Here is a 12179-nt window from a genome sequence, read left to right as displayed (position 1 = left end):
GAGAAGTAATTGAAAAATCTGCATTTTTGGCAGGATATAAAACTAAGCTAATAATAAGCCTGTTTTCCACATCTGGTTCCTGGACTTAGGTCCAAGTTTGATTTGTTTTATGGCTCACACGCTGTAGGAATTTGAGGTGAACCTTTTGGTCCCTAGCAAATTGAGAACAGAAGCATGTGCTGATAACAATCAAGACAGTGACTGTTGCTTATATTAAAATATGAAAGAATTTCTGATATGTTTTGACTTGGAAACCATTAATAATTACAATGTTTGATAATTCATCAGCAGGGTGAATTCTCGTCTGCAGCACAAATGACTAGTTTTGATCCTCAGGAAAGCTCATCTTTGCTGCCTTTAGCGGAAGTATTAAAGGAAGGTTTTTCAGTGGTTTTCAAAGTGTGTAAATGTGAATGTAATTACTTGTTAAAGATCATACCCAGCTACAGGACTGGGAGATAAATTGAAATCCTAATTTTCAGTGACACAGGATGGCTGACAAAACTGATTCTTCTCTTTTTTATGGTAGGTTAAAAAGGAGTAGTAAATTATCATCACTGCTGGATACATATTTTGCCAACTACCTGTGTTGTAGTCTAGTAATGATTTATAGTACCTTTGACGGTCATAAAAATGTTGTGTGAATTTATATCCTACTTCATCATTTAACTAAAGGGACTAGTTTTGACAGTAACACAAATTTAAACGGAAGCTTCCTCTGTTTCAAAAGATGTTTTAAAAACAGTTTTTTATAATTCTCTGAATTCTTTCCAGTGGTAAAAAGTCTTTTCCCCCTTCCCAATGTGTTTCTTTCAGCACAATAGTAATGCTTTGCACATTGCAACACGGCATGGACATACGTCCTTGGTCAGATTTCTTATCAGTAAAAATATCAATCTGGTTCCTAAACCTGAGGTGAGTCTATTACAGTTACTGTTTTAGTGTTACTTCCATTGTTGTCAAGCGTGTTTTATCTTTCTTGACTGCCTTTTCTGAGATTTGTGGTCATTTACCTATTACTGTTAGAGTCATAGAGTTTAAAGCCAGAAGGGAGCATCAGATCACCTAGCCCGACCTCCTGTGTATCACAGGCTAACGGGAGTTGGTCCAATAAAAATATTGTCTCATGCACCTTGTCTCTCTAATATCCTGGGACTGACCCGGCTACAGCTACGCTGTCTACTGACTATTTGCTGTTTGTTTTATCACTGTGGAGGAGGTGCAATTATATAAATAATATTAAAGTCTTTGAAACAGTTTATTTTATTAGTTTAAAAACCAGTCAGCCATGGTAGTACTGCTTATTTACATTCTCCTTCTATGGCTGCAGTAACTTATAAAATGTTAATATCAGTGGGTTTTTTCTTTGAAATGTCTTCAGTAAAAAACTGGATAAGAGCTTTATTTTTCTACAGCCTTGAAGAAATGGGTATTGTTTAAAAAGAGAGTAATGAACTGGAACTGATGCTGATTTTTCTAAAAGATCTATTTAACAGGGAACCTCCCTGGTTTACAGGTTCAACATAGAAACTGATCTGATCAGTCTCATGGTTGCATGGTGACTAGAGTTGGGCAAATGCCTGATAATTTTTTCCAATAATAATCACTTGAATAGTAAAACTGAACTCACTTCCAGCTGTGTTCACTCTCCACAGATATTGTAGCAAACAAGTTCACTGGCAAGAATGCTCACCGAAGCAGTAATATTTAAGTGAATGTTAGAGAATATTCCTGGAAAGTGGATTTTGAATGTGTATTCTTGAGTATTTTCCCAGAAGCCGGATTCACAGCTATGCACAGTTCATCCAATTTGATTGAATGGGTGCAACCTCCAATCATGTTGCTAGGGCAAACAGAAATAATGCCATGTGACCAATGTATTCAATCAAAACTATACCAGCACTTCTTTAAAATGAAATACTTATTATGGACTGCTTGCAGACAATCTACAGACCAAGAATTATTCATAGACATTATGCAGTGAATAATTACATTTTTCTCTATTCTGTTTGTTCTTTGAAAGCTGCTTTTGGGTCATTTGTAAGTGGGAAGGGGCTAGGAACTGAGCCCTGTGACTAGATCTACCCCAGAACCCTGCACCTCTGTGGTGACCTGCATCCTGTTGGGGACCAGGGCCCAAATGTGTCAAATACCTTCTCTAAGACAATATAGTCACTCAGCTGTAAGTGCAGATGATTTTGAATAGCTGCTTAATTTCTTTCTTGGCAACCTTAAAAGGACTTTTTAGTATTACAAGGATGAAGGGGTATTCCTAAATCACAGTTTGTTTAAATATGGGGGAAACAATAGTTATTTAGAAATTTTTTTTTTAATATATAACAGGGAATACTTAATCCGTGAGGCAGAATTCAGGTAGTTCTCTTTTGCATGGGCCCTTCTCATTCACAGTACCACTTTGTGTAAAGCAGTGGTTCTCAACCTTCCCAGATTACCGTACCCTTTTCAGGAGTCTGATTTGCATACCCCCAGTTTCACCTCACTTAAAAACTACTTGCTTTCAAGATCAGACACAAAAATACAAAAGTGTCACAGCAAATTGTAAACGTTGTAAAACTAGGCAAATATGCAGATGAACGCATACCCTCTGGAACAGTAGTTCTCAACCAGGGGTCTGGGGCCCAGCTGGGGGCCGTGAGCAGGTTTCAGGGCATCCGCCAAGTAGGGCCAGCATTAGACTTGCTGGGACCCAGGGCAGAAACCTGAAGCCCCACCACCTGGGGCTGAAGCCAAAGCCTGAGCAATTTAGCTTCACAGGATTACCTGTGACCTGGGGCCCTGGGCAATTACCTGCCTTGCTATCCTCTAACGCTGCCCTGGCTTTTATATGCAGAAAAACAGTTGTTGTGGTACAGACAGGACGTGGAATTTTTATAACATGTTGTGGGGGCCTTGGAAAGAAAAAGTTTGAGAACCCCTGGCCTGGAAGACCGCTGTGTGCCCCCAGGGGTACATGTACCCCTGGTTGAGAACCACTGGTGTAAAACAATTGGCTGCCAAGGAGATACGTTTTGACAGAAAATTTTTACTGGATCATGCCATGTGTTTCAAATCTGAGCAACAGGTTTTAATGGGACTCTCCTGTATTATCTGAATGCTATTGTTAATGAAATTGTACTAGTCTTACAGTTCATTTGTTTCTCTCTACAGCAGAATTCCCCTCTCCATTTGGCTGTCCTCAATAATCACCTTCCGGTAGTAATTAGTCTCTTGGATGCTAATCATGATATAAACACCTTGAATCAGGTAAGCAAACTGAATCAGAGACCAAAAAAAGAGATTGTATTTTCTTCACTTTAAATATAAGTGTGTGTTTGTTTTACATATCTCTGAAAGAGGTCAAAGTACAAAAAGGGGGAAGAAAAGGCAGTTGCCTTCGATTTATGCATGAGTGTGTTGTTCATTCCACACATTCGGCTGGTATTGTTTTAGAGTTGGACAGTAATGTGATATATATTCAGAAAATGCTTTCATTAATTTCTATTTGAATATTATACTTTATATTTAATACTTTGGTAAAGCATATCACTCTACTTGAGCCTAAAGACAAACCCGCTGCAGCATGTCAGAACATGGAAGAACATTTTATTTCCTCAAGAAAAAGTCTAAATCCACCCCCACTTTTTTCCTTTCAAAGTGATCTTCTAAGGTGCATGTTAAATGAGGCAGAGGCTTGTAGGATCCCAGTTAACTCTCACAGTTGAAAACTTGATGTGATGCATAAAGTTTTGATCCACATAGAAGCCTTTCCCTTGGTTAATGGGAACCTTGTGCAGGTCCAGTCAAATAGTTCCAGATTAGGTATTTATTTGTCCTTGACCAAAAAAAAACAAGAACAAAAAGCAGTGAGGGAATTCCATGAAAACAACTACATCAAGAGAAAATTAAAATTGCCCAATTAGGCATTCAAGAGTCAGAAAATACCAGACTTAAGATTCCTCTGCCTCCTTGTGCATATGTTGTTTTCTGAAGAACTACTGGGTTTTGTGGAATCTGCTGCTTTTTCTCTATTGTAGCTCTTGGATTGTATTTGTAATATTGTTACAGGACACCTGGAACTGGAGAGAGGCAGGATTTTGCATATTTCTAAATCTAAACATTAAAAATAATACACAGTTTAACTACATGATCCATGCTATTTCTCAAGCAATACAAGAGATAAACAAAAAACATTAACTTCTCAACACACACACTTCTGCAAACTTTTCTGGCCCATCTTATATATAAGTTACTTTTATTATCTCTGGCACACTTAGATAAATACATGCTAGTAAGAGATATTGTATTTGTATTTTTAAGATTGTAGAAAAAGTTGTGACATTTTATGAAGAAGAGTAAGTGATCATGCAATCAAAGACTGTATCATGGTGCATAAGCACAAGAAGGCATATGGAAACGTAACTCTGGTATTTCCTGATTTGTGAGCATTTAGCCATGCAATCTTAACATTCTTTTATGCTAGATTTATAATGGATATATAAAGACATAAAAATCACTCTAAACAGACCCACAGACTTCATAAATTAGCAGGAGCATAGAATCAAAAATCTTCAACTTACAAGGACCCTGTGGACAACATGAGATTTTTCAATCCAAAGGTATCAAAATATTTTGATTCTTATATGGCACTCCCATAAATAACATACCTTATCTGCAGTAAAGTGGCACTCTACAGGTGTTAAATACTTTCCTATACTTTCTATACTAGATAACAAAGAAAATCAAAGAATTACCTTTCAGTCTGATATAAGCAAGGGGCAAATGGTTCATAGTGAAAAGAAAGTGGGAAATTCAGTTTGATTGTTAGGGGAGTGATTACTAGAGCTGAATTCCAGTGTATACTGAGTTAAAATCTTGTTTGGAATGTAATGCTCCAGAAAGGCCAAGTAATTAGGCTTTATGTGGGTGAAGTGAAGAGCATTGTGGGAGGTGGGGTGGGGACAACAACAAGATTCCCATCTTCAGGTTCAGGGAATGAAACTGAAGCGTAGCACCCCAGGGCCCACTGCTCCAGCCTGTGTGCCTTTTGTTCACAGTTTGAAGGCCACTGAACCTGCATGATTTCAGATTCTGTGGCTCCTCCTCTGGCTTTCCTCCAATTTCGATGCCAGGGCTGGTTTGGAGACTTCTCTCCATAGAGTGTACGCTAACTTGCGTAGGAAGACCGTGGATTCTCCATCCCATTGAATCAAGACTGGATGGCGTTCTAAAATATATGCTGTAGCTCAAACAGAAGTTATGGGCTCAATACTGGAATCGCTTGGTGAAATTCCATGTCCTGTGTTACACAGGAGGTCAGACTGGATGACTATAACGCTCCCTTCTGACCTTAAAATCAATGAATACATGAGAATTCCACCAAGACTATCCACTGCTTTCCCTCTGCATAGCTTCACTACATGGCTTAAGTAGCGTGCAGGGCCTTGAACAAAGATTCCTCCCAGGGTGAATTTCACCCCTATTTACTGTTCATTGGTACTTAATTTACGCAAGCTGGATTCTCCTTCCCTCTGAACAGTCAGTAAACAAACTATAAAGTCCTGCTAATCTGCTTGTAATTCTCTCTCTCAGAAAATGGACCGTCCGTGAAGCTGGTCGATTAAACAGGCAAAGAAAGGGTAACATAGGTAGCAAACATGATCTACAGCTGGGTTTGCTGCTACTTAGAAACAAACATTTCTAATGTGAGAATTTTAGGCTTTTCTCCTTTGCCAGTTCTCATCTATGTAAACACAAGTCATGTACACAGCCAAAACATTTCTGCATATGTGATATGCATTGCTTTAGAGACTCCAGTCACTCTCTTGTTTGAAAGAAAATTGACAGTTTGATCATTCAGCTGTTACATGTCTTCATTCTGTTCAGGGTTTTCCAGTGAAGTGCATGTTCTCATCATAAACCTTTGGATTTTAATCATCTGTGTTTTATTTCCAAAGATACAAACTGGTTTACTGCACTTTTTTGTATTAATCCCTGCAGAAGCAACAAACCCCTCTCCACCTGGCAGCTGATCTTGGCAATGTGGAATTTGTGGAACTGCTGCTAAAGGCAGGCTGTGATCTCAAGATTGCCGACAAGGTATAGAGTACTGCATTATTCACATGGCGCTGCAGTTATGTGATGATTGCTTTGATGCCCCTCTCGTTGAAAATGTGGAGGTCAATGTTTCCAAACATTCTTCATAAAATGAGCATGACTAGAATGTAGCTGTTATGAAGAGAGTTTCCCTTTCATACTGTCACGGGGCTACAACTTACAGAGATCTGAATTTATTTTAGTGAATAGCTATTTGTGAGGTCAAATGTGACGAAAAAAGACGGTTACTCACCTTTGGAACTGTTGTTCTTCGACGTGTGTTGCTCATCTCCATTCCAATTAGGTGCGTGCACGCCGCGTGCACGATCGTCACAAGATTTTTACCCCAGCAACACTCGGTGGGTCGGCTGAGGCACCCCCTGGAGTGGCGCCTTCATGGCGCCGGATATATGCCCCAGCCAACCCAGCGCCCCCTCAGTTCCTTCTTGCCAGCTACTCCGACAGAGGGGAAGGAGGGCGGGTTTGGAATGGATATGAGCAACACATCTCGAAGACCAACAGTTACAAAGCTGTTTTTCTTTTCTTTTTCAAGTGCTTGCTCATATTGATTCCACTTAGGTGACTCCGAAGCCTTACCTAGGTGGTGGGATCGGAATGAGATGTCGCAGAGTGAAGGACTGCTGAACCAAATGCAGCATCACCCCTAGACTACTGAATTATCGCATAGTGAGCAGCGAAGGTATGCACCGATGACCAAGTCGCTGCCCTACATATCTCCTGTAAGGGTACATGTGCCAGGAAAGCAGAAGATAAAGCCTGAGCCTGCGTGGAGTGGGCGGTAAGGTGCATAGTTGGGACACCAGCCAAGTCATAGTACACACGGATGCATGATGTGATCCAGGATGAGATGAGCTGGGAGGAGACTGGGAGGCTCTTCATCCGGTCTGCCACAGCAACAAACAGTTGCGACGTTTTCCTGAAAGGTTTCGTTCACTCGATGTAGAAGGTGAGGGCCCTGTGAACATCAAGGGAGTGCAGCTGTTGTTCCCATCGAGAGTCGTGCGGCTTCGGGTAGAAGATGTCCTGGTTGAGATGGAAGGCAGACACCATCTTAGGGAGGAAGGCCGGGGGGGGTGGGGGTCACAGCTGTACCTTGTCCCTATGGAACACCGTATACGGCAGTTCCGATGTGAGTGCCCTGAGCTCAGACGCACGCCTCGCCGAAGCGATAGCTACGAGGAAGGCTGTCTTCCAGGAAAGGTACAGGAGTGAGCAGGTGGCCATCGGCTCGAACGGGGCAGCCATGAGTTTGGGGAGGACCAGATTAAGATCCCACATAGGGGGCCGGTTGTTGAATTCGTGGGAACAGGCACTCCAACCCCTCGAGAAATCTGCGGACCATGGCTTTGGAGAAGACCAAACGCCCATTTTCGCCCAGGTGGAAAGCTGAAATAGCTGCCAGGTGCACTCTGACGGATGATATTGCCAAGTCCTGCTGTTTTAAGGACAGGAGGTAGTCCAAGATGATAGGTACTGACGCCTGTAGCAGGGCCATATGACTCTGAGCGGACCAGCAGGAAAAACGCTTCCACTTGGCTAAGTACATGGATCTGGTAGAGGGCCTCCTGCTACCCAAAAGGACCTGCTGTACCAAGCAAGAGCAGCACAGCTCAGATGGAGTTAGCCATGCAGCATCCACTCTGTGAGGTGGAGAGTGTAGGTCAGGATGACAGAGTCGTCCGTGGTCCTGAGTGCTCAGGTCTGGCCACAGTGGGAGAGAAATTGGAGTGTCCACCGACAGCTCTAGGAGAGTAATATACCAGTGCTGCCTGGGCCATGCCGGGGCGACCAAAATCATACAGGCTCTGTGCCTGCACAGCTTGAGCAGGACCCTGTGGACTAGCGGGAATGGAGGGAAGGCATAACACAGGTGATTCTTCCACTGTACGAGGAAGGAGTTTGACAGGGAACCTGGAGAGCGTCCTTGTAGAAAGCAGAACACTTGGCATTTCTGATTCTCGCGAGAGGCGAATAGGTCTATTGGGGAAAGCCCCACTTCAAGAAGACAGAGTGGATGACGTCCTGGCGAACCGACCACTCGTGAGTCTGAAATGATTTGCTGAGGTGGTCTGCTAAGGTGTTTTGGACTCCTGGGAGAAACGACGCCACCAGATGGATCGAGTGGGCTATACAGAATTCCCACAGATGAGTGGCCTCCTGACAATGGGGCGACGAGCGGGCTCCCCCTTGCTTGTTGATGTAAAACAAGGCCGTTATGTTTTCTGTGGGGACTGCAACACAACGGCCTTGAATGCGCTCTCGGAATGCTTGACACCCCAGGCGCACAGCTCTGAGTTCCCGTACGGTGATGTGCAGGGATAACTCTCCTGCCAACCATAGCCCCTGTGTACGGAGGACGCCAAGGTTGGCTCCCCATCCCAGGGATGACGCATCCGTGACCAGGGACACGGAGGGCTGCGGGGTGTGAAGTGGCAGCCCTTTGCACACTGATTTGGGGTCCAGCCACCAGTCTAGAGAGGCTAATATCCCTGGCGGGATGGTAACCACCGTGCTCAAGCTGTCCCGACCTGGGCGGTATACTGTTGATAGCCAGGCTTGGAGTGGATGTAGCTGTAGCCTGGCGTGCATGGTAACATATGTGCAAGAGGCCATATGTCTGAGGAGGCATAGGCATGTTTTCACGGCCGAGGTTGGGAAGTTTTGCAGACTGTGGACGATGTTCACCAGGGATTGGAAGCGTGCTTCCGGCAGAAGTGCTCAGGCTAGGCCTGAGTCTAAGACTGCTCCTATGAATTCTATCCTCTGGGTTGGTACCAGAGTAGATTTTGCGACACTGAGCAGGAGGTCCAGTCGACTGAACATGTTGATGGTGAGCTGGACATGAGACTGCACCTGATCCGTGGAGCAGCCCCAAATAAGCCAGTCATCGAGGTATGGGAACACTTGGATCCGTTGTCGACGAAGGGAGGCAGCCACAACAGCCATGCACTTGGTAAACACCCTAGGGGCCGTAGATAGGCCAAAAGGAAGGACGGTGAATTGAAAGTGCTATTGATTGACCACAAAGCGAAGGAACTGTCTGTGCGCTGGGTAGATCACAGTGTGGAAGTATGCGTCATTCATGTGTGGAAGTATAACATTTTATAAGTATAACGTTGTATAAGGGGACATGCTGGATACATTGTATATGAGAGGGCATGCCAAAACATGTTACAAAGTATCTGAGGGAGCACACGTAGGGACAGTTAGCTTTTGAATGGAGAAGCAATTAAGATAGAGCCAGCACGTCTAAGAAGCAGGCATCAGAATGGAAGGTGTGAAGGGCAATTAGTTAAGTTAACTGGAAGCTGTTAAAGGAGATTGTTAAGGGTGGCAGGTAATTGAAGATACGTGACTGGTCTCAGGGATCTCGAAAGGTGGTGACTAAAATCTTTTTCTTCTTTTGTCTGTAACTTCTCTGTAACTTGTTCTCCAGCAAGCTGTATAAATTAAGAGACACAAGTCCCACTCGGGGGGCTCACTTCTAAATGTATTAGCAGAGCAGCTTTGCTAATAAAACAGAGTGGTCTGATAAATTGTGAGTCTGAGTCAAACTTTGACACATGTCAAGGGCGGCATACCAGTCTCCAGGATCTAAGGAAGGAATAATGTTCCCTAGAGAGACCATGCAGAACTTCAACTTTACCATGTATTTGTTGAGTCCGCGTAGGTCCGGGATGGGCCGAAGCCCGCCCTTGGCCTTGGGGATTAGGAAGTAGCAGGAATAAAAATCCCTGCCCCTTGACTCTCTCGATTGGTTTGGAATGGGGTGAGTGGGTCGGGGCATTCCCATCCCTGTGTTAGGGAAAAGGCAGCCTGCTTGGATTGATCTTGTGTTGTTGCCAGGCCTTTCTCCCCTCCCACATCTTGAGTCTTCAATTTTTGTGGCTAGAAAGGTGACGGGCTGCTCCTAGATGCGTGTTGTTGCTTCTTAGTGCACAGAGGATGCTCCGTTTGGCCCTGTTTCTTTCTCCAGATTCATTAAAATTCTACCTTGGTTATTGGACTTTTCAGTGGCCAGGAAAGAACCCCCCCATTTGTCAGGATGTCATGTAACTTACTGAGTATAGCAACAGGTGTCCTAATGGCATGAACATATATTAGAGAAGGCAGGATTGCTCTCCTGTGAATGGGGAGCGATCAGGCAGATGTGGGTTCCAGTAAGTTCTTTAGGCCCTTTGTCTTTTCTTTTATGTAGAATGTTCTCTCTCTGATGAGGATTTTGTGAAATGTAAATTCCTGGGCTCCCAAATGGGCTAATTATAATGACCTTGAATGGAGCTGGAATTCAGAAGGTATATATTAGCGAACTTTATAATAGCTGGAGTGTTAAAGTGCTTTGTAATTTAATTTCTGAGCCCTCTAATTAGAGGCTGATTTCTTTCAGTCCTAATGTGACAGATCACCTACACCTTAATAGGTGGAAAATATCTAGAATACTTATATGTAGGGCGGCTGAGCTCCGTGCAAATCCAGTGACAAAAAAGGATTACAGAGATAAACCAGTAAAGTCACAGAAGCATTTACATGGCTTTGAACTGTTAGTAGTAGAGATGTATTCATATGGATTAAATAGTGCTCTGTGGCTGGAATTAAAGCAGTGGTTCTTATGTGTTTTGGTGGCTGTACCAGACACTGAGCACCACCTCCTAGTTAACCTGCCAAGAAGTTGCTCCACCCTGTATTCAAACAGCCCATGTCCTTTACAGGCTAGAGTACACAATAGAGAATGAGAGGTGAGCAGCAGCAATATACCAGGGTCTGGGACATAAACTTGTTCTTATGCTAGGGGCTTCTCATCCCTACCTTAGTAACCACAAATATCTGAAATGCTCTACTCGTCCATTTGCAGTCTGGAATGCACTGAACTAAAGGGCTCCAGTTCACCCAGAGCAGCGACAGTGATATACTGTCACTCTGGAGGCATAAAATTATATTGAAATATTTTCTTTGCAAATGTCAGGGCTCAGTAAACAAAGACTTTAGATTCTTGCTATTCTGCCCCTGTCTCCTGGACACATGCTGTAACTCACGGTCTCTGTTTTCAGCAAGGAAAAACTGCGCTGGCTGTCGCATCCAGAAGCAACCATGCCCTCGTTGTTGATATGATTATTAAAGCAGAAAGGCATTACACCTTGAAACAGGTACGAAACAGCTCTCTCTTTCCGAAGGGGCCAGTAGCTGAAGAAGCAGATTCTAACCAGATTTAAAGTCCCTTCTGCCTCAGCTGGTTTCCTTCTTGCCTATCACCAAGTGTCACCTACCATTTACAAAATTCAGAAGAGTGAGTGCAGGATTGGAGAGTCCAGAGTTCTAGTCCAGGTTTTGCCTCTAACTAACTGTGAGGCCTTGGGCATATCCCTTCCCCTCTCTGACCCAGGCACTAACACATGGAAAAAACTGCAGAGGTGACAACATTAACCAAACTTCACATTGTTCCATGAAGTCCCAGGAGCCAGGCTGTTCCAGATCCAGGCTGCTCCTCTGAAAATCAAGCCCCACCTATTTAAAAAAAGCAACCAGACAAAAGCATTAACTAAGCTTCAGTTTGGTCCAGCTGGAATTGTCAGGTATATTATTATTCCTTTCAGCTTAAAAGGGAAGTGGAGGTCAGGCTATTCATTTCCGGAGAAAATATGACCACTGAGATAGCACTAAGGAATACTCCTTTCGATACATTTACTTAACTGTCTGAGGAAAAGAAAAGATGTATAAGCAGGTGTTTTTGTGAAACAGTTGAACAGATGTTAGAAGCACTATGGTTTATTTTCTACCACATTATCTGTAGCTAAGTATCTCAATACAGATGGGCAAGGGCGCTGGAGTAGCAAAAATATTACTAGTATGGAACATAAGCTGCTAGGAAATAAACAAGTGGTGGTGTTACAATATTCTAACTATATTGTTTTGAACCATTATTTTAGAACAACACTTTTATTAAATTAAAATGTCCTACAATCCAAAGCCATACTTCAGATGCTTTAGACAGCTACCCTCTTATTCTCCTGGCACACTGTTCTGGGGTTTAAAATATTCATCCCACTCCCATTATGAGCAGAGTTAAG

General features: G+C 43.2%; 1 protein-coding gene across 6 annotated transcripts in view; it reads left to right on the top strand.

Moving 5' to 3' along the window:
- Nucleotides 1–12179, top strand: part of ANKDD1B (ankyrin repeat and death domain containing 1B) — a 40623-nt gene that overhangs the window by 26028 nt on the left and 2416 nt on the right. For 5 of the 6 annotated variants that reach the window (XR_013346139.1, XM_077817035.1, XM_077817034.1 and 2 more), the window contains 4 exons: nt 817–915; nt 3169–3264; nt 5998–6096; nt 11163–11258. Coding sequence is in view for 5 of the 6 variants with exons in the window: in XM_077817035.1 (XP_077673161.1) it covers nt 817–915; nt 3169–3264; nt 5998–6096; nt 11163–11258 (390 nt within the window). In the remaining variant the exon portion in view is untranslated. The remainder of the gene's footprint in view (nt 1–816; nt 916–3168; nt 3265–5997; nt 6097–11162; nt 11259–12179) is intronic. The other variant, XM_077817036.1, reaches the window with a different exon arrangement.

This window comes from Eretmochelys imbricata, chromosome 5 (assembly GCF_965152235.1).
Source record: "Eretmochelys imbricata isolate rEreImb1 chromosome 5, rEreImb1.hap1, whole genome shotgun sequence".
NCBI classification, from domain to species: domain Eukaryota; kingdom Metazoa; phylum Chordata; order Testudines; family Cheloniidae; genus Eretmochelys; species Eretmochelys imbricata.
This window is presented reverse-complemented; position numbering and strand designations above follow the sequence as displayed.